This window comes from Paramacrobiotus metropolitanus, unplaced genomic scaffold (assembly GCF_019649055.1).
Source record: "Paramacrobiotus metropolitanus isolate TYO unplaced genomic scaffold, Prichtersi_v1.0 Parri_scaffold0000022, whole genome shotgun sequence".
NCBI lineage: Eukaryota > Metazoa > Tardigrada > Eutardigrada > Parachela > Macrobiotidae > Paramacrobiotus > Paramacrobiotus metropolitanus.
In genome coordinates this window covers 1126704-1147559 of record NW_026570242.1, presented here as the reverse complement: position 1 = coordinate 1147559, position 20856 = coordinate 1126704, and the positions used below count along the sequence as shown (strand labels likewise).

Here is a 20856-nt window from a genome sequence, read left to right as displayed (position 1 = left end):
TAATCGACGAAAGAAGTGTCAAATATCTAGTTGAAAAAAGTATGGCTCAAAAGTTGGTTGCACTCGTCACCGAGCAACGGATGCTGTCTTTCGTCACACAGAACTAACAATCAAGTACTGCACTTATTCAGATGCTTTATTGTTCATTCATAGTGCGCTTTCTGCAACCTACACGATCGCAGCATAAGGACTACAGGACACAATGGGCTAGTAAAGCGAACGCGCATATGGGTTACGGAGAACAGCGATATTACCACGCTTACTCACTTTATTCGAAAGACTAAGAAGGCACCGCAAATGACTAATAAAGAAAAAATGCCGCTAACGGTCAATGGTTACCACTTTGAATTCATTAATGAACTAAAAATTTTGAATCATCATTACATGCAAACCGCAGTTTGCAGCAACAAAAATTAATGATACTTCACCTTATTTCCTTACCAGTTGCCCACTCCCGCAGAAACCGCTGTCAAAGCTAATGAAAAACACAGTTTTGTCAAAATAATAATACCGAATCGGAATAATTTTTTTGTTCCTACTTTCACAGTTTGGTCCTCTTCCAATACTGAATAGCATTGCATTATATAGCGTTGCATTCCATACAGGTTACGTTGAGAAGGTGATTGTGTCGAAGGTACCGCAAGGCGTGTTAGCATTGAGCCTGCCGCGTCTTGATCTTATGCGTGTTAATAAAATTACTGTAATAAAGCACGTAAGCATGCGCCTGGAAAGTGGTTGCTTATGGTTAATGTTTGTATATTATATACCGCTACGAAGCACGGCTCTGTTATGCGCTAACTTAATACACATAAAACCGCGCTGGTTTTATCTAATGGGCTCGCTTTGGGTTATAAATAATCGGAGAATTAGTCTAATCTGATGACGCAGTCGGAAGTTTTTGACCAGTGTGGAATGCAAGTGCTTACCCCGTGCTGCCCTGCACATTACTGAGATGAGGTCCCGTTCATTTTATACCGACCGCGACAGCTAAAAACTGAAACTCTTGGAAGCTGATTGCACCGCAATGATCACCTGCAAAACCACTTTTACGAGTCATCGTTTGTGCACCATAACGCGCAACTGGGAGAAATGCTCAAATTTGACGATTTCCTTCTCTTTCCATTTTTTGTCAACATCTCTCTTCACTGCGTAAAGGATGAACCAGGATGGCGAACAAACGACAAGCTAACCCAGAATCCATTCAATCCAGTCACTGTGCCAGTTGTAGCCCGTCACGGGCAAAGCCTCATTCTTCACGATGACCTGTCTATCTGTAACAAAAAATGCAGTTTAGCAGAATGGTCTAACTTCATACACTTTGGCATGGATTCCAATGGAGAGATATGTCCAGGAGTAGATTTCTACAAGTGTGAATGTGAATCGGTGCAGTGCATAGGTGCCTAACCTTAGCCCAAAAAAGAGAAAAGATTATCGTTTAGAATGTGAGTATGTGTTTCAGGAGACACGGTAATAGTAGGAAGCAGTTCTGGGCGCTTCGGAACCCTTTGGATTCCATATAGTACACCATTCATTCCTAAAAAAGATACTCCACGAATTTTAAAAGTCAGGGAGTCCTCAGCATCGAGTGACCCGACGACAACGCCACAACCAAGTTCCACGGGACCAGGTACGAGTGAAATGCGAAAGAACGGACTCGCCTGGGTCAGAGCGTTGGGTGTAATTTTGCAGGTCTGAACAAGTGCCTTGTATCCATGCATTTAATAATCTTAAGTATGTCTGCAGCTGTCGCAAGTAGTCAAACGTGGTGTGGCAATGCTTTTATAACGTAAAAGAACTGCCAAAACATAGTAAAACTGTCGCGGCAGGTTTATGAGTTTAATCTTAATTAGCGAAGCGATGCTCGCCGATTGTTGACCACACTTTGGGATTTCAGGCAACAGTGTGACTTCCTTGACTGACGATAATGGAACCGCAGTCACATCAGACGACCCCAACAACGGTCTATCGGTATTACACTATCTACGCTCATCGTATGAGCCAACTGTTGACCAAAACGTGCACAACAAAAAAATAATTATGCTAAACAGGCATTGCACCGTCTTACAGGGAAGCACTACCGTATCTGCCAATGACACTACACTACCGGTAGCTGGTAATGGCACAACATCGGGGAACAAGACCGCTTCGCAACAGATTTCTGATCCTCGGCAAGGACATGGCAGAGCTGACCCTCATAGTTTTCACGCCCAGTGGCGATGGCTAGACTTCTGTCAAGATGATTTCTCGGAAGAGGGCGCCAGTGTTGTATGCAATCAATTGCAGTATAGCCATCATCACTATTCAAGTACGAGCTGTTGCCGCATCTGCTTGCTGTGATATCGAGCATTTTACAGCCGCACTGTTGACTTTAGGTTTTGAAATACAAAAGGCCGGCTTGCCATCAATCGACCGCGACGATGACATCACTTATCTCCCATACAAGACGATCTGCACGGGAAACGAAACAAAGCTTTCACAATGCAAGTTCAAAAAACTGAATTATCTGCAGTACAATTGCACCGCCCCGGTGACAATCTATTGTAATGACGCTACTAGTACTCGCTTCGACAACCGCAGCATTTCTGGTAGTCCAGCCATAGCCGACATCGAGCTCCTCGTATTCATGCCGCATATCGGTAAATGGTCAACAGTTTGCCGGAAGAATTGGACTCCGTTTGATAATTCACTGGCATGCGAGGGGGCTGGTAAATTAGACCCATTTGCCAATGCTCAAGCGCAGTCATGCTGGGAGCATCGATTTAACAACATCCTACACGAGCGTCCGGCCAGTAGCGGTATTTACCGTATTTACAGCACCAAATGGAAACGGATCATTCCGGTGTATTGTAGTATGTTGTACGATGGCGGCGGATGGACACGGGTTATCGCCACGCACTATTCGATCAGCGATGAAGAGTGGGACTCGGTAAACGTCTTGTCTCGCAATGCCTATCAGCCACAATTAGATTTCAATTATTCAATCCTGGAAATAGCCGATTCTTTGCAAGTGGTCGATCACAAAGCGGGCTTAGATGAAGGGAAGCCGGAATATTTAATGCACATTCACTATGTAACTGGTAGACATGACCTTTTCCAAGTCCGTTATCCTGCACTGTGCAGCCTCATTGCAGACGCTCCGTGTGTGTCTTCTAACGGAAGTGAGGAAGAGCCACAACGAGCCGAAATCATCAACAACCGTACATTTTTCATAGATTCAACTCTGAAGGATTTTATGGTTCCGTGGTTCATAATGCAGGACGGCAACGGCTTTATGTATACTCTGAGCAATCAAACAAATGGAACGAAATTGTTAGGTAAGCTTTTAATTAATTCTAAAGGTTTTAGACATAATATTGTTTTTGCCTTTTTGAAATTTTACCCTTTATAGACACAAGCGGCCAATTAAATAAATCAAAAAACAGAATTTCATGTTCAGGAAAAACTGCGATATCATTCTAGGTGTGTTGCTTGCGTCAAACAACGAAGACCGGTCACTTAATTCAAGCGACATTCCATTCCGTTTCGAATTATACGTGAGAACACGAAACTATAGAATCAAAGAGCCTCCAGAAATTGACTGCAACGGCATGGATTATCTGTTGGATGGGAATTTTCGAGTACAGAACGCCCAGTTCTCGACTTCTTCGGTTCGGGAAGAAGCAGAAGACAGTAGTCTGCATGACGGCTTCATGAGCTTTCTCTCACCTGAAACAGGAGTATCCGGTACTGAGGGTCCCCATGGATGGATATCCGATTCCGCCAGTACAGTCGAAGGCAGCTGGATCGGGATTGATTTGCTCACACCACACAAAATTGAAAAAGTGCTTGTACGAGGAGTTACTGCGCAGCCAAACTTCGAAGAGCGCTGGGTCAAGGATTTCTCATTGCAAAAGGTACTAGTACGTTTGAAATGCAAACTTCTTTAGTAATTACAAACCACCGAATACCATGTAACAAAGTGAAACTGCTTACCGCATTTTAATTCTTTTAGATTGTTTTGGGATCCGAAAGTTCAGCCAGCAAAGCGGAAGTACAGCCAATTTTCAATAGCATGGGTAAAAACTGGTTTTCTGGCAATCACGATGCTTCTAACATTACCACCAACACGCTCCGACAGGCCGTGGCGCATGATGATATCAGAATGCTGCGGCTGGTTCCATTGAACACGCAACCAGAGATCCCTCCAGTTGGCTTGCGATGGGAACTAATAGGTTGTTCACGGGTGCCCCGAAGTGAAGATGCGTTCATTCTGGAGGCAATGACCAACGAAGCCCTAGGCATGAACAGCAGCCGGCGAAACTATCGTCTAGGAGCACCAGCGAGAGATATATGGTACTCTCCAGCGTGCAGCAGTGAAAATTTTGAAATTCGATTGCCAGAAACGTATCTTATTAAAAGCATCGTTGTATCTGGACACCCTAACCGTCGAGAGGTCATTGGCAAGTTTAAGCTGCTGTTCAGTAGAACCGGATCTAGTCATCACTATAAATGGTGAGATTAGTAGACAGAATACTCAGCGGCTGTGATGAACGAATTGTTACAAACACCAAATCCAGCCAAATCGTGCAGAAAAAATTACATCAAAGGCATAATGACTGCAGGTATGGCGCAAACATGGATGAGTTAAACATACTGGAGCAAGATCAACCACGAATCTTCCTAGGTCCGCAAGATGGCTCCACGCCACTGTACATCAATTTTAAGTATCCTTGGTCTGCGCGACTTCTGCGTTTCGTTGTCCTTGAGCCACGTGGAACTCCGTGTTACGTTCGCCTGGAGCTGATTGGACGCCCCCTCACCGACACATGTACCATGCCGTTAGGTATGAACTCGGGAAACATAGCGGATTTTCAGTTAACTGCCAGTAGCCAGTATGTCGACCCTTGTTCAAGCCGCAAGACCACCTGTCGTCGGTATTCTTACGGCCCGGAGCGTGCACGCTACTCTACCGGCACCCGACGCCATGATTTGCGCGGTGCTGGAGCCTGGAGACCGGCAGTGAACGATATAGCACCCTGGATTCAAGCTGATCTGCTAGCTCAGACACAGTTGACAGCCGTCATTGTCCAGTCATCCAACTTGAGTTACATGTCTAGCTTTTCTATGCAATATTCCAACAATGGTGACACTTGGTACCGGGCAACAGAGGTAAAATTCTACCGACCGGCGAAAAGCCATTCGTGCCTGATTAAGATTATGAAAGTATTCTAACGTGTTTTGCAGTGGCAAATCGACGAAACCGATCGCCTCGGATCGTTTCGCCTGCCTTCGTTCTTGGTCTACCTGACACCACCTATTTACGCCCGGCATATTAAAATTCTTCCATTGCAATTCAACTCTTTCGGTGCGGTACCTGTGGAGAGAAACGTCAAATTTGAGCTTTTAGGATGTACGATCCCTGCTGACTGTAAGCTGTCTTCGCGACATGAATCCAACAAACTACAGTTTTGTATTACGAAGATAATTAAGGTCATGTTATGGTTTTAGATCATCCACTTAGACCGGAATTTACACGCCATTACAACACCATCTTGCATCCAGACAAGCATTTTGACTCATACTTTTATGAACTAAACGATACGGAATGCGCTGATAAGTGTTTGCAAGAGAAAGGATTTCTGTGCCAGGGATATTACATCAAAGACTCCCACACGTGCATCCTAACGGTTGCAAATCTTCGATCCTGGGATGTAAAGGGTCACAACGTCAGCATGGATGAGACGATATTCAACCAACGGGAGCCACGATGTCTCTCTAGTCTGGGACTCACCAATCCGAAAGTAATTGCTGATTCTGCGTTTACGGCTTCTTCCAACAGAAATCGCGCTTCTTCTGCTCGCCTCTCATTCCGGGCTGATGGTGTGTACGAGAAAGGGTGGGTGCCGCGGAAAACCGATTTCAATCCCTACATTCAAGTGACATTGCCGGGATTATATCTTATCACGGGGTTTCACATCAACGGTGATGGGACAGACAACTTTGTTCGAGAACTTAAAATTGAAGCATTTAACGGTACCGCGTGGGCATTTTGTAAAAACGCGACAGATTCAGCGGAGGATGGATATTTTGACGGTACGGTTTTTTCCGTGACTTGTCTTTCTTGCGGGAAACGTGAATAATTTTTGGTTAGGTAACAGCGACCCGTTTAACGTCAATACAACCTGGATACCAGCGGAATTTCAGCCACGTGCTTCCATCATTCGGCTTTATCCTGTTAGCTATGGACAAGACGGACTATCGGCATTTCAGTTTGAACTGACTGGCTGCCAACTACAGGAAACCGATCTCTCATATCCGATGGGCTTCAACGAAATCAAGTGCTCCGGCAACGAACAACGTACAGCCGATTGCCCCCACGAAATGTCCGATCCGAACGACATTCACTGCAATTTTAACACATCCGTGCGACCACAGTGCGTCACTCATTGCGGTGATCCGGGACACCGTGCCTGTGGAAAACGATCGGGAATACATTTCTTCGCCCCGCATCAGGTGACCTATGAGTGTTATGATGGGAGCAAGCAGATCATTCAGTGCAAAGACTCGGGATTTTGGACATCAGCCGGCCGCTCATGCGTGAAGAATGTTGTTGAGAATGTGGCCCTTCTAAAGTCCGCCAACCAAAGTTCGACTTCTAAAGTTCCCGGTTTTCAACATGCCGCGTACGCCGTTGACGGGGATGAGCTGCAGAACATGCGGACTTGCACGTTTACCAACGAGGAGATCAATCCGTGGTGGTATGTGGATCTGAAGCAGTTGTATGAGATACAAAGTCTCAACATTACCCTTGGGTTCACGACTTACAAGGCCGAGATCAGGTACCCATGGACTCTGATTTAAAAATATAATATCACCGTAACCATTGTTAATTGTTACATATCCGGTCACAAACACTGAATAAGGCGCTTGATTAAAAGCAGGAACTTTTCGCAGCGAAAAATTTTGTATCGAATAATACTATCTTCGTTGCCGTTATACGGAGCAAGTTATTAGCATACAAGCAGTACATGGGTTAACATTCGAACATGTTCACGATACTTGGGTTTTGTAGGATCGGCCCTCGTAACCCATGGAATGCGAAAGGTGCACTGGATTTCACCGTCAATCCGATATGTTTCAGTGCCGATTACCCGCTGCATGTAGGCAACGACACAACTAACACCGCGAGTATCGAATGCAAATCGGGCAATCCCATCAGCGATCAGGAATTTGGAAATTCTCCCGTATTTGGTCGTTTCGTGTCTATACAGGTTCTCTCGTCAATTCCAACCACACTGTCGTTATGCGAGGTGTTAAACAGCATTCCGGCTGAGTTAGTAATATACAACATCAACTTCATTTGCGACATTATCCGCTCCTCGTAGGTCAAGGTGTTGGCAAAACCGTGCCTGACAAACGACGTTCAAGATCAGGCCGAATTCGCCGCCATTTATCGCAGCGTAAGCAACATTGCCGACATGAAAAGTGTACTCACCCAAGTTGCCCAAGAACAACGACCTGAAGGTCTGCCAGATGACACAAGCTCAGTCGGTATAGATGACGACCTCGGATGCACTCATGCGCAAAGTCGCCATCAACTGGACGATCAACCGTACGTCATATACAGTCCGGGTGGTCAGGTGTACGTCACCGGTCTCACGATTGAAACCGATCGTAAGCCTTACGAGCTGCATGATTATGAAGTCAGGGTGGGAGAATATCCACGAAAGGAAGACTTTATGAAAAATGGTTTATGCCATCGAAAACGGGGATATGTGATAGCGGGACAGAAGGAGGTCATCAAATGCGAGAGGCCATTATATGGAAGTTACGTTATCATTATGGTCACTGATGTCAACAGAAGCTATTTGTCTTTGTGCAAAGTTAGCATTTGGGGGAAGCTTTGTGATGCACGATTAGATGCAGTACGTTTTCATACGCGTAGTTGTCGAATCCTGCTGACGGTGAGTTCTTATATGCCGCATTCATTACAGGTCCACATGAGACCGCTTGCGGCCAGCTCCTACGCCCCAGGAAGTGATATCTGGGTCCTAATTAACGACGATGTGGCTTGTTTTGAAACAGGTGAGGTATATCTAGTAAAATGAATAAATTTTAAGAAAGACGTGTGTACGAGTATTGTATGTTCTCGATACTTATTACTTGTTTTCAGATAGAGAAAACTCCCCATGGGTGTCTTTAGACATGGCTTTTCCCACGGAAATTACAACGGCTAACTTCACTTTATGCGATCATGTCTCATCCGGCCATCTGGAACTCAGAGTCGGCGATAACGCCGATCCAGATTTAAATCGTGTTATGGCGACTAAAGTAAAGATCACCAGCCTTCTTTCTCAGACAAACTACTCCGTCGTCACCCGCAACTGGCCACCATTAGCTGGTCGTTATCTTTCCATCCACTTGATGCCTACGGGAGGCTTACAATCCTTATGTGTCTGCAATTTAACAATTGCTCGCGACCGTTATTGCCCGACAGAACACTATCACAATGTCGCCTACGGCATTTATCCGCTAGTCAGTTCGCGGGATACAGTTCAGTATCGCCCAGAAGTGACAACCGATGGCTACCACGAGCATATGCAGCACTTGTGTTTCTCCACCAAGGTTCAGCACCGACCGTACTGGGTGATTGAACTGCCAACCGCCCGAAAGGTCTTCACAATTAGGGTAGTAGCTAAGCAGGACTCCAACAAGGAGATCCGGGTGGGCTATTCCGCGCACTGGCGAACTAATAAAAAGTGTGGTACTATTGACAATCACTCGACTGGAATCAAGGCCTTCACTATTTCCTGTGTGGATGAGAACGGAAATGCTGCCGTTGGTGATAAAATTTCGATTGAAGTGGTGGACGGGCTCGCGTCCAAGCTGACGCTATGCGAAGTGGAAGTATGGGGACACTGAGGCGCGTATTGCTTTTGCTAGCGTTTGGGCTTTTTTTAAAACACCGGTGTTTAAGAGCACTTCATCCTGTCGATGTAACGCCTGGGTGGCAATAAGGCTTGTATAAGTTAAAGCTTTGCTGTTCTGTTGGACATTTTTATTTTAATAAAATTGTGGTTTTTCGGATGTTTACCTAATTACCTTACCGGTTTTGAAAATAAAAACGATAAAGGTGGAAAACATATAATGGATACCCTAATACCAGTCTTGTTATTATGGCAGTCTCAGAACAATAAGTGCTTAGTGCTTACTTTAATAACTAACACCATAATAATGTTTTCGGGTGCAATGATCTCACATTAGACGAAAGAATTCTGCACCTTTTCAAGAAAAGAAGATAAAACATTGTTTGTACGACTATGACTCAGCAAATTCGGCATCGGGCGGTTGTATCTTTTCTGCACTAGGTGCATTACTGTTTGCTGATCGTCTAATAACACTTAAATTGTATCACACAGATTTATTTGGGGTGGAATTTTGAGTTTCAGTTTTGATGATGGCGATTTCACCGTCAATTACAGTGAGGATAAAACTTTTTTTGCCGCTACGTTATGTAGATTTTAATTCTGCTGGATGTCGGACATATAGTTAATACGGCTCATTACTTATTGCTTATCCATAAATGCATCCTCGGATCCTTTATTCTGAAGACAATAAAAAATCCCGATTAACGTTTCTGCCATGGAACTGTGGCAGGGTGATTTGCTATGAGACATACTGCTGTCTTGAGCCTCATAATCCCATTCGCAGCACTCTGTTGTTTTAATCAAGTAAGAGCACGACATTCCCGCCTTCATTTGAATATGGATCAAACGGATCTGCGGTATTATTTTAATGTCGACAATTCTAGCCAAGTCCCAGTGTACGACACGGTGATTCCAAGATACATCGAAAAGTCAGAGTATTTTCCCTATGATATCAGTCGTGCTAACTGGACCCCTCCTGCAGAAGTAGAATTTATGCTTGAGGTCATGCAAAAGCGTTACAAAATCCGTGCAATACGGAATGCTCTCCTAACGGCTCAACAATTTGACGTTATTTACTTTGGGAATTCTCGGCGCAATTTTACCAAAACATCCGTTGAAAAGTGTTTATTAAATGGACACTATCTGGGAAAGGTCGTGGACATGGATGTACCCAGTAACAACAATCTCTTAAATGGTGCGTTTTCAGTTCATTCTGATGGAGTATGGGGCTCATTTCGATTACATGGGCGATGGTTAAGAGTGAAGCCTCTTCGCAGAAAGATTCACAAACGGTCTTTAAATACAAAAGGCAAAACAGATCTCCGTCTCCACATAGTATATCAAGAAAATGACTCGCATTCAACTTTCTTGCGAAACGTCACAAGAAGGCTGCATGAATTTGATGCAAGTGGGAACAAACGACCACGTTTCACAAGACGGGCGACCAGATCCGTTGTCTCGATCTATGAAGGTAAAACAGACCATAAGCGCGCACAATCCCTACCCTCGCTTAAGCCAATTCATGCAGGAGTTCATCTGAATCCCATTCTGTTGTCGACTAAACCTGATGAAGACGCAGATACTGATTTGGGGTCAATACAAAGTTTGATACCTGGGAAATCCACTTATTACCAAACGGAGAACTCTCGCTCTCTGGACGATGCTAAAGTTCTTCCTCGGCAGCATGTTCAAAAGTTTGCTCGATTGGATGATATTTCGAGGCAGCACGTCCAAAAATTTTCTCATGCGGCAGATGATGACCCAAAGCAGCGGTATGGAAATAATTTGCAGTTACGTCCACCGAAATTCCGTTCGCATGTTCAAAAATTTCGTTCCCATGTTCAGAAATTCTCGAAACCAGAATTTCGACAAAAAGCCGGTTCACACACCTCGAACGCGATGGTGGAGCCGAAAACAAACAGCGATGCCATGCGAGCACATGTTCAGAAATTTGGACCAACATCCTTGCCTAAAAGGCTACATGTGCAGAAATTCCCGCTTCGTGTTCAGAAGGAGCGGCAGCCCACTACTGGCACCGACGAACGCGGCAGGCAGCATCTTGTAAAATTTAGACAACCATCGCCAGATCCGCACGTTAGAAGACGAAATCATGTACAAAAGTTCCCAAATCGGGAAAGATCCTTACCAAAGGATGTCCAGAACTTTCCTAACCATAGAGAAGACCGTGTTTCGACGGCTTTTCGAAGGGGTGAGGCCATCGGACGAAGGCATGTTCAGAAATTCAAAAACTTTCAAGCAACAACGCATTCCATGCAGTCTAGCGGTAAGGAATCGGATTCAAAAATATTCCCCAGTACAAAAACTGATGCATCCAGTGCTGAGCTTCTACCAGTAAAAGAAAATAACCTTCCGTTTGTGAAAACATTTCACGGATCAAAGTCGACCCCGTTGCAGGCTTCCGTTCTCCTGGGTGTTATCGTTGACTACAGCTTGTACTCTTCCATGCTGAGGTTCGGACTTGTTGAAGAAGAACAGCAGCTGTTTTATATTTTATCCCTTTACAACGAAATTCAAGTCTTTTATAAAGAACCTTCCTTAGCAGAAAAAATCAAACTCACTTTATCGTTAAAGTCGGTTGGATTTATGACGGAAGAACAGAATGATCTCGGAGCGGATCCTTATGTCCCTAAGTATTTCGAGAACCTGTGCCAAGGACCGTATAATCTCGATGAGTACGACCATTTACAGGCTCTGACCATGCTTGACCTTTTTGATGCGCCGGTAAAAACCAACCCGATCAGCAATACCAGGTCTGCTATACGGTTGGACACCAAGATACGAAAACCGCCTCGGAGGAAAAACGGTCCATTTCTGCCTAATACTTCCAAAGATGGTCAACATGCAGTAAACCAGAACGCGAGGGATTCTGTTGGCATGGCTTTGCTGGGCTCAGCATGTAATAAAGCTATGCACTGTTCCATTGTGGAGATGGCATCGTTTACGCCGAGCTTGTCAGCCGCTGATGAACTGGCACATTCCATGGGGGCTAATCATGAAGGGGCAAACGGATGTGCAGCTGCTGAGAATCCTTCTTCGTTTCTGCTATCTCCCGCCGGAAAGCAAAACGGCTGGACGCAGTTTGCACAAGTACCTATTATATCAACTTGCGCCATAAAGGAAATGGCGACCTTTCTGAAAGGAGATGGAAAATGTTTACTAAAAGACCCGTCACCGCCAGGCGAAGGTTTGGAATTCAGAAAAGCTCTCAATGGTGCGCTTAATTCAGTTGAGATTTTGTATTCTAAAAATTGTCCACATGTTTGGTATTGTAGAAATACTGCATCGACCGCTCAGTGCCGAAGAAATTTGCAAATTGCGGGGTGGACCACTATTCCTGAAAACACACAAATGGAAGCACCCAATCATTACGGTTGAAGAGGGAAATATTCCAGGCATCTGCCAGTCATTAGTGTGCAATGGACGAGATAGTTCTGCTTCTACCGATGAAGTTATCTCTTTTGTGTTTGGCCCAGCTCCAACTGGAACCGTTTGTAACCCTAACGGGCATTTGTGTTATAATTTCCAGTGTGTGGATAAAGCTTCGATACCGGCATTCTACGACGGAGAGCGCAGAACGCTGGTGAAAGTCAGTTAAATGCCTTTTCTTTTATGTTTATGGTGCTTGTTTTATTTACTGTATTTAAGCATGCTTTTGCCTCGATTTTGGCTGGTGTTGTTGTTGTTGTTGTTGCGTAAGTATACAGCGTACTCTGTAGTTCTTAGAAGGACCATTGCTCCAACAAATGTAAAGCATCAGAATCGTCATGGTAACAAAGTAAGTATATAACAGTGACAACAGGTCGATTATTCTAAATCACCGAAATCTTTTCGAAAACTCCAAAACTTTAGAAAGCAGCGGCAACAGCCACTTTCTGTTAAGGAAACTCAAATCCTTACTGCCAGCATGTTCCAGGAATTTTCGCAACACAATGAAGGATGAATGCTTATACAGGGAACAATAGTAGAAAAAATGGCTTGTTGTTTCCAGTGCATGACCACAACAACACAAGTGAATTCCCATAAATCTGAGAAAGTCGGGAGGCATTAAGCCTGGAGTGATCCATTCAAAGCTGGCTTAAAATTGCTTGTGTGTTTCGAGTGATCGGTACCGATTTTCTCCAGATCGAAAAAGACACATTTGCCATTTGGTTGGACATCCTGTAGTGCTCTTACTCTTGGTGATGCATCCCATTTTTTCTGCCACGCGGCAAAAATGGTAGTGCTCAAAAGTTGCTTGAATGACGATTTTGACATCGGCAGTTGCAAACCTTCGGTTTCCGGTAAATGGCTGGCTGAATGGCTGGTGTGGGACGGGTGCCTGCTTTTTACTTAGTAATATTAATTTGGTATTTAACTAAACCTTTTTTTTGGCAGAATCTTTGTCCTGCTTAAGATTTGTAATCAGGTGCAAGTATTTCGGGTAGGCTATCGATATGGCATCGTCGCATCGACGACCCTTGATTTATTGGTTTTATGACTTAACAAAGGAAGGCGGAGACCAAAAACAAAAATTATCTCCTCAAGGCCGGAGATAAAAACTAGCAGAATTACAACACCAGCTGTTATCAGTATAAAAACGGAATACTGAGGGTTAAGTGAGGTTTAGTAGGGAAGCAAGAAAGACTGCAAGAACTAGGCAGAAAATAAGACTTTAAGATCAACCGTCGTTGACACCGGTTTATCCAACTACACGACCTTACGAACACACATTTTGGAGCATATTCTTACCTAAGCAACACTTTCTCAACAAACACCACAATATGTTGATGTCCGTTTGCTGTTTACCCATCAAATTAACAATAATTGTTAAGAAGAAATTCCCGCGTATTATCATTTTGCAGCGCTTGACATTTAATAACGGCCCCCTGGGGCGTAATTTCGGGGGGTGGCATTATTTTTCAAACAGGGTCGGGGAGGGGGACTTATTTCAGGGGGGGGCTATTATTGCAGGGGGAGCCACAAATTCGATAATTACGGTACGTAATAGAACAATGTGCAGTTTTGAACAGTAACTGTAAATATAGAAGTACTTGTATTATTTGTATGTGCTCACAGAATAGAGAGCCATGGCACACCGTTGCTCTCAGGATTGAAAACCATGTACGTAATGTCTCTATTTCTTAATCGTCTTGCCTTGACAACAACTCTTAGATATGAAACTGGTTGGCAAGAGGGCACAGCAGTAGACTTATGTCGATGGCAGTTTTGTCTTAAGCAAATGCAAGCAAAAACGCAAATTTGTTTTTCACCACTTATCGTTCCTACACATACTACCTGAACAAAGTATCTCTGTGGTATTGACTTCTTAACAGATTTTGCGAACCAAGAACAAAGCGGTTTCTTTTGGAAATGGCAAAGTGGATATTTGCGGGCGGGATTATCGTGGCGCTGTATTGCCCCCATCGTGCAATAAGTAAGGCAAATAATTCTTGAACTAATAACACCAAACTGCTGTAATTAAATATTGTTTGTTTGTGCACGTTGAATTACAGTAACAACAGCGGAACTTCGTCCATGCAGTTGCACTGAGCCTGATTGATTAGTTATAATAAAATGTCTTTGTTTAGCTTCCAATGTACCGGGTGATGCAAACGCGCCAGTGCCGCTTCTGGCTCGGCAAAATATTTCAAATAATGTATTTCTGATACTGGGAAATGGGAGTGCTTTGTCTGACCCGCTGATAGATGTAAGAAATGACTTGCAACTTCTGCGGAGCGACATAACGAATACGCTAGCTGACCCACTGATGGATGTAAGAAAAGAACTACAATCTCTGCGGACTGACATAACCAACAAATTTGCTCATCTAAATGCGAGCATCAGAAATGTGTCTACTGGGTTGGACGCGGTCAAGGTCGATGTTCTGCTGTGTGGACCAAGACGCAGCTCATCGCTATGGCCAGGTACTGTTTTATCTATCAAAAGCGTCGCGAGAAGACAAATGTACTGACTCAGAGATATGACCTTGAACTTAGTGCAAGTTAAATTGCTATCTCTCCAAATCGTTTATTTGCACTCACCATGGACTTTTTTCCGGCTGCAAATTCAGATTTTCGGCTACAGATAATAAAAATCAAATTCAAATTGTAAAATGGTTTAATACTATCCGGTTATGTTAATAAATATTTTCATCCGCCAAAGTTTGCAAGGCGTGGCTGAACCAAAACAAATGATAACGCCGCACTGCGTACAATGCCAGAACAATACTGTGTATTATACTATACCCACTACGCGCTAACACATACTTTTTCCAAGTTTGAGTTGTAGACTTCTGCGGGAACTGGAGTAGCCGCTGGCAGTTCCACTTTGTCGAATCCCGAAGTAAGCAGCTGAAGCCTGCGTGCGGACGGTGCGGTGTCTCATGCCACCGTTACCAGTTTATAGTTATTAGTTTCAGAATCGATATTATTTTGGCAATACCGATTCTGAAAGTAACTTTCAGAATCGGTATTTGCCAATTTGTTTAAGAATTTTGTTAGGTTTTGCAATTTGTGTTTTAAATATGCCAGTAACAAATCTTCTGAAATTTGTGAGCTGCCCCAACGCACTCTTGCTTCCGGTAAGCCGGTTAACAAAAGGAATGGTCTACGGATAAATCCGCATTTCTCCCAGCGTACAAATAAAACTACGGGAAGAGCTGTTACATAGTACTGTCTTTAAGTGTTTTAGTATATAAAAATGCTGCGCAGTCATTCATTTTTTATTTACTCAAGGATAAGTAATCTGTTTACTCAGGAAAATCAGTTATCTGTATACTTTTAAGCATACTAGGATAGTTTTTAACTTTTTTAGAAATGATCAGATTTTTTTGGAATTTGGAGCCGGAAATATTGGAGCAGAAATAATGTCCTTATTGAAAGATGCTCATCGTTAGACATCGAAGTTTTTCTTGTACAAATCGTACAAATACAGATCATCTGGCTACAAAATGTTATAAGTAAAGCACAAGTGTTTCAGTGTGCGGGAAAGTGAAAGTTTTCGTGCATACCAGTATGCACGAATTTGGTGTCATGTACGGGGCCAATCCATTAGTCCAAATGTCCAATCATTTGCATTTTTACGTATCTAATTTATTTTACCATCCAGTTTAGTTCACCCTCGCTGGCTAAGTATATGTATATTAGTCCTTTTTTTCTTTATTTTCTGTTTTACCGGTTCATTTTGAGAATCCAAAGTATAATGTCGCTTGAAAAGGTTGTTTTAATTTTTTAGTGGGAATTATGCATCCAAATTGGGAATTTTTTGCAAACGAGAAATTTTGTTCTGAAGACGGAAAATTTTGCTTGTTTCTTCATGATTCCGGAAACCTAGTGTTATATGATACAATCTTGTACCGAACCTTATGGAATTCTCGAATCATTTTCGGACGCTCTTGTGAATCAAGCGTTAAAGTGGAACCGAGCGGAGAGGTGGTCCTCTACATTAGAGGCGCTCGAATTTGGTCAGCTGGTAGTGCGGACATTAAGGAGGGACGGGACGTGAGAGGTATCGCTCCTTTTCCACAGCTGCAGAATGTCTTAACGCGTGGTTCCCAGTGGTTCGATCCCTTTGCGGTTACTCATATAACACGGTCATAACACGACTTTACTTCAAAGGCACTTAACGACATATTATGATCAGGAAAATGATTATACTACCCTATAGCGTTAGCAAAAAGTTTATTTTAATCTTATTAATTAATTATGAAGTTTTAGAGTCAAAAATTTCAGGATGAAATTTATTGCGTATGCTTTAACCAAAAAAATTTCTGGAAACGCTATTCGGTGCGGAAACACAGTGCAAAAGCTTATCTCACATTGGAAATTCCAACTTCATTGCTATAAAAAATTTAAAGTGTAAAAAACCGATACAGGGGCGATGCCGCCCCCTAACAACTTCTGGTATAACTCTTAAAGTTCACGTGATATCAAAAAAAACGGTATGTGTAACAAGCTCAGCAAGTAGTATTCGATTTACTGACATATTTTGACCATTTTTAACTCGTTGATTTGTTGTGAAATCAAGTATGATTTGTCACAGAACACGTTTAAATTCTACCGTGATTTTTGCGCTATGTTCAGTACAAAAAATCTTCAGCAAGAACGACGAGTAAAGCAAGGGAAAGGATAGAAGGGCTGGAGGCGGCAGACGCACACGCCGCAACCAAAGACAATAGCCGTCGGTCAACTAAGTTATCGCACCATCCTTTCACTAATTGCTTCGGCTCAGCAGTCAGCATTTCTTTGGAACGGCTGATTAGTGATTACTTTACTTTTCTAACATCAGCTTCACATCAGAACTGAGAGAAAGAAGAACAAATACCGCACCATTTTGGACAGATCACAGATGTCTTTTTGTTCTTTGGGCATGCGAATGTTTTGGCCCATGGTGTGAAGGTGCTACTCTTGTGTTTAAAGAAATCGGGAAGAAGTTGCGAGTCGAACCGGCGAGCCTCGATAAATTTCCTTTCTGTTTCAACGTTTAAGTCTAGAGATTTGGCGTGGCAGTGCTCAAGTTGGTTTTGGCTACCATCCCCTCACATTCGAACTGGGATAACTTTTCTATTTTGATTTGTTGATATTGTTTTCGTGACGCTGTCCACTGTACTTAAGCTTAATAAATCAGAATTGTATCCATCGCTCTTGACCATGAAAGACGGTTATAACCTGGATTGTCGCAAAGCAGCGCTATTCGCTTTCTCTCTGTTGAACTGCACTTCCCCCTTCGACACTCATATCGGAAATTTGTTTCTTCAATGTAAACAACTCTTTTACATTCATAATAGCGCCATATTCTGATAGGAGAATTCATGCTTTGCAATGAGCTATAAACCCAAAATGAATAACGGCTGGGAACTTCGCGACTAGTAAGTTCGCGTTAATGACTAGTAAGTTCGTGTTGTCCTTTCTTGCGCTATCTAAAGAAATGTCCGTTAAAGCGTCCGTCGGCGATTTTGGCAATGGACAAAGAGATGAAAACGGGCTACTACATTTCAGATTTTAATTCAGCGGTTGTTTTTTGCAGGGCGCGAACTGGCGTTCCAACCTGATGGTCACTTATGCTTGAGATTCCCAGCAAATTCCGGAAAAAGTCAAAGTTGCGCTTGGTCTACTCATGACTGGCAAACCGAATATTATGCTCCAGCCATTCCGATACCCGGCACGCGAAATTAACGCGGTGCTAAAACGTTTCGTCCTTATTTTCAAGGATACCAATAAGAGAACCACCATAAAGTTACAATCAGTTATTCAGTTAATTCAGTTGAACCCCGATAGCTGTAATAATTCAGGGAAACAATTTACCGATTGGCGCCTGCTTGTTGTAATCACAAAGTGTTGGGCCAGTCGCTATGGCAGCCGATGTAAAGCGAAAATTGTGTTGTTTTCTGGAAAAGTGAACGAAGTCGAAAGTGCGTGTGTCGGTAAAAGCGTTCTGACAATAAAACTGACGGTCACATTGAATTAAAAAAAATTCTTTTTTTTGGCAAGGTATCGGTAGTCGCAGAGTATCGGTGACGGAATATAGCAGTACTGTAGCGATACGTACGTAAAGTGACGGCTTTACTCGTACTTTCTATTATTCGCTGTACCTTCTCGATCTTTCTCTTTTGTGTTCGGATTTACTTTGGGTTGTTTCTACACGGATGCGCGGTGTCTATATAAGTCCGTGAGTGGCAGTATTTTACATCATCAGTTCTCGCATTACGAGTTTGGCAGTTTCGGAGTTTCTAATAAAATTATCGTCGGAGATGCAGTTCTCGCTTCGCGTAGATTCGTAGACTTAGCTATGCCACATTGAGATATTAGCTCATACTCTGTCGTTGGGTAGGTCGGTAGGATAGATTATTACGGTAATTATTCCTATCGTACTGATCTCTCCGTCAGGTATCGGTAGTCGGTAGTCGCAGGGTATCGGTAGCCGCAGCATAGCAAGTCAGCTATCTTATGAGCGGAGCACCGAGTATAATACACTGCGGCAAAATAGTAAAGGGCTATAATGGAACGGATGCGCAAAATCGGGGCGTGCTGCCCGAGATAAGCTTTCTTGATGCTGCCGTCGAAAATTAAAAATTCATGACGTCACTGATCGACAGTGATTGGCTGACCTTTTTCGACCTGTTGGGAATTATGTCGTGCTCGGGAGCATGGCTCTGCCAGGCAGCTTGTGATGGTGCCAAAAATTTAAAATTTTGGCAACATGGTTTTGGGGTGTGGGGTGGGTATAGGGGCTGTTGCCGAATATGTCCGAAATTCGGTTACCGATCTTTTCGGCCGTTTTCATTTCGGCTACGTTCATTTCGGCCAAAAGTTTTTCGGCCGCCGTTCATTTCGGCCACAGTACATTTCGGCCGACGCTGGTTTTCGTTTGATTTCCACAAGAAAACGTTACGGCTCCGGCTCCGGTATTTATAAAAGTTTACTAGGGAAAATGCACGTTGGCGTGCATTGGCAGACCGGAGCGCAGCAGCTTTTTGCTTGTGCGAATGATTATTTTGTAACCTGCTACCAGTAGCACTCTGAATAATTAACATCAATCAATAATTTTATCTTTGCATCATAACCAGCTAGCAATATTTTCGTAATGACCTTTCCTACAACCTTTCGTAGCGGACACAGATAAATTTTTGTATTGGTGCTGAATTAAGAGGACCTTCGCTACGCTCCGGTCGATAAATTTGTCCGATATTTAAATAGAAAAAAACTTAGCAAATGACCTTGTATCAACATCCCATCGTGGAACTTCTGAAAGTTGAATAAACTGGGAAAGCTGGCTTTAGAAACACAACGCTTTATCGCAGGAAGTTCCAAACCTATAGCGTGAAAACTCTCAAAAAACACCCAAACGACAAAAATCCTTACCAATTACACCACCATAATTATAAAACAGACTAAGAAACCAAGGATAGTCGCATGAAGCCAACCGTTACGAGGACGAAGGCTAAAGCACAAAAAATCTAAGAATAACCTAAGAAACCCCAAGAAAACAAAAGAAACCTAAGGATACCTTAAAAACTTAAAAAGTGTTATAAATTTGAAAAAAATCGAAATTGGCCGAAATGCGATAATAGAAAGTAATCTAAACACTACGAATACGGAACCGAATACGAACACGGATTGAAATGGTGTTCGTAACCGCGTCCGAGATCTGACAATGCATTCGGACCGAAACAGATGTCGAAACGGTTGGTACCGATGATTTCGGCCATTTACACTTCGGTTACGCTTATTCGGCCACCACTCACATTCAACCACATTATGTATATTTAAGCAAAATTCCACCAGTGTTAATTATAATTATCAATAATTAAAAAATTTGCAAACTTGCAGTCTACAAAGAAGATTAAAAGAATGCGTCGATGCATTGTTGCCAACTTTTATCTGTTTCTATAAAATTTGATCAATACTTACTTTTATTAGGAAAGTAGGCAAGAAATAAAGCTATTATCTAATAACCTAAGCGTATATCTCATAATAATATTCAAAATCTTCAAAATTAATGTAACAGAAGAAAACCAAAACGTATGATCTAAGAAACCAAAGATACCTAAAAAAACTGAGAAAAACAAATAGTTCCTCTTTTAAAAAAACTAGAAAGTCTCAGGTCAAGCTGTGCAGGTATGGTCCGTATTGTTGTGGCGACCTCGGGGACCCGGGTTTTCTTGTAAATTGTAAGTAAGCAGCATACAATTTACAACAAACACTAAGTAACAACTTGACACAAGGAAAATCAAAGCTAAAATGTCATGTAGCCAAAATAACCGTGGCCGAAAAGAGGGCGGACCGAAGTGAGCAAGGCGAATTGTATGTTGCCGAAGTGATAACAAATGCCCGAAACGTAGCGCGGCCGAAGTGGTCAGGTTAAAACTGCTTTAGACCGGAAGCGCTCAACCGCCCAAGTCGGCGACTGCCAGCTAACTAGCTGCACTCGATCCAACTGCTTTTTGAATTTT

At 43.0% G+C, this 20856-nt stretch overlaps 3 protein-coding genes across 8 annotated transcripts; all 3 read left to right on the top strand.

Moving 5' to 3' along the window:
- The first annotated feature begins 560 nt into the window (after nucleotides 1-560).
- Nucleotides 561-9111, top strand: LOC129586952 (uncharacterized). Of its 2 annotated transcripts, XM_055480493.1 has the most exons (16): nucleotides 561-1396; nucleotides 1460-1627; nucleotides 1690-1731; nucleotides 1895-1968; nucleotides 2068-2305; nucleotides 2373-3314; nucleotides 3460-3893; nucleotides 3992-4491; nucleotides 4602-5148; nucleotides 5224-5407; nucleotides 5488-6072; nucleotides 6131-6818; nucleotides 7052-7289; nucleotides 7365-7904; nucleotides 7974-8064; nucleotides 8153-9111. In XM_055480493.1, the coding sequence occupies exons 1-16, from the start codon at nucleotides 1090-1092 to the stop codon at nucleotides 8899-8901; spliced, it is 6327 nt and encodes a 2108-aa protein (XP_055336468.1). In that variant the 5' UTR covers nucleotides 561-1089; the 3' UTR covers nucleotides 8902-9111. The 2 variants fall into 2 exon arrangements, with proteins under 2 accessions (XP_055336468.1, XP_055336469.1); XM_055480494.1 differs by lacking the exon at nucleotides 1690-1731.
- A 161-nt stretch (nucleotides 9112-9272) lies between these two features.
- LOC129586954 (uncharacterized) lies at nucleotides 9273-12723 on the top strand. Of its 3 annotated transcripts, none has more exons than XM_055480498.1 (3): nucleotides 9273-10377; nucleotides 10435-12138; nucleotides 12200-12723. In XM_055480498.1, exons 1-3 carry the CDS (start codon nucleotides 9648-9650, stop codon nucleotides 12520-12522), a joined length of 2757 nt encoding a protein of 918 aa, XP_055336473.1. In that variant the 5' UTR covers nucleotides 9273-9647; the 3' UTR covers nucleotides 12523-12723. The 3 variants fall into 3 exon arrangements, with proteins under 3 accessions (XP_055336473.1, XP_055336474.1, XP_055336472.1); XM_055480499.1 differs by having other exon boundaries at nucleotides 9273-10678; nucleotides 10752-12138; XM_055480497.1 differs by having other exon boundaries at nucleotides 9273-12138.
- Nucleotides 12724-14077: 1354 nt separating this feature from the next.
- LOC129586960 (uncharacterized) lies at nucleotides 14078-18377 on the top strand. Of its 3 annotated transcripts, none has more exons than XM_055480515.1 (4): nucleotides 14078-14340; nucleotides 14495-14830; nucleotides 16140-16412; nucleotides 17931-18377. In XM_055480515.1, the coding sequence occupies exons 1-4, from the start codon at nucleotides 14277-14279 to the stop codon at nucleotides 18077-18079; spliced, it is 822 nt and encodes a 273-aa protein (XP_055336490.1). In that variant the 5' UTR covers nucleotides 14078-14276; the 3' UTR covers nucleotides 18080-18377. The 3 variants fall into 3 exon arrangements, 2 of the variants coding, with proteins under 2 accessions (XP_055336490.1, XP_055336492.1); XM_055480517.1 differs by lacking the exon at nucleotides 17931-18377 and adding an exon at nucleotides 16988-17477; XR_008690247.1 differs by lacking the exon at nucleotides 16140-16412 and having other exon boundaries at nucleotides 14083-14340.
- Nucleotides 18378-20856: the final 2479 nt, after the last annotated feature.

Coding starts and splice junctions, on each gene's coding strand:
- LOC129586952 (XM_055480493.1), top strand. CDS start 1,090: ATGCTCAAATTTGACGATTTCCTTCTCTTTCCATTTTTTGTCAACATC. Junction 1,969..2,067: donor ACCCCAACAACGGTCTATCG/GTATTACACTAT, acceptor ACCGTCTTACAG/GGAAGCACTACCGTATCTGC. Junction 2,306..2,372: donor TAGCCATCATCACTATTCAA/GTACGAGCTGTT, acceptor TGTTGACTTTAG/GTTTTGAAATACAAAAGGCC.
- LOC129586954 (XM_055480497.1), top strand. CDS start 9,648: ATGAGACATACTGCTGTCTTGAGCCTCATAATCCCATTCGCAGCACTC. Junction 12,139..12,199: donor ATTCAGAAAAGCTCTCAATG/GTGCGCTTAATT, acceptor TTGGTATTGTAG/AAATACTGCATCGACCGCTC.
- LOC129586960 (XM_055480515.1), top strand. CDS start 14,277: ATGGCAAAGTGGATATTTGCGGGCGGGATTATCGTGGCGCTGTATTGC. Junction 14,341..14,494: donor TTGCCCCCATCGTGCAATAA/GTAAGGCAAATA, acceptor GTCTTTGTTTAG/CTTCCAATGTACCGGGTGAT. Junction 14,831..16,139: donor CAGCTCATCGCTATGGCCAG/GTACTGTTTTAT, acceptor TTAATTTTTTAG/TGGGAATTATGCATCCAAAT.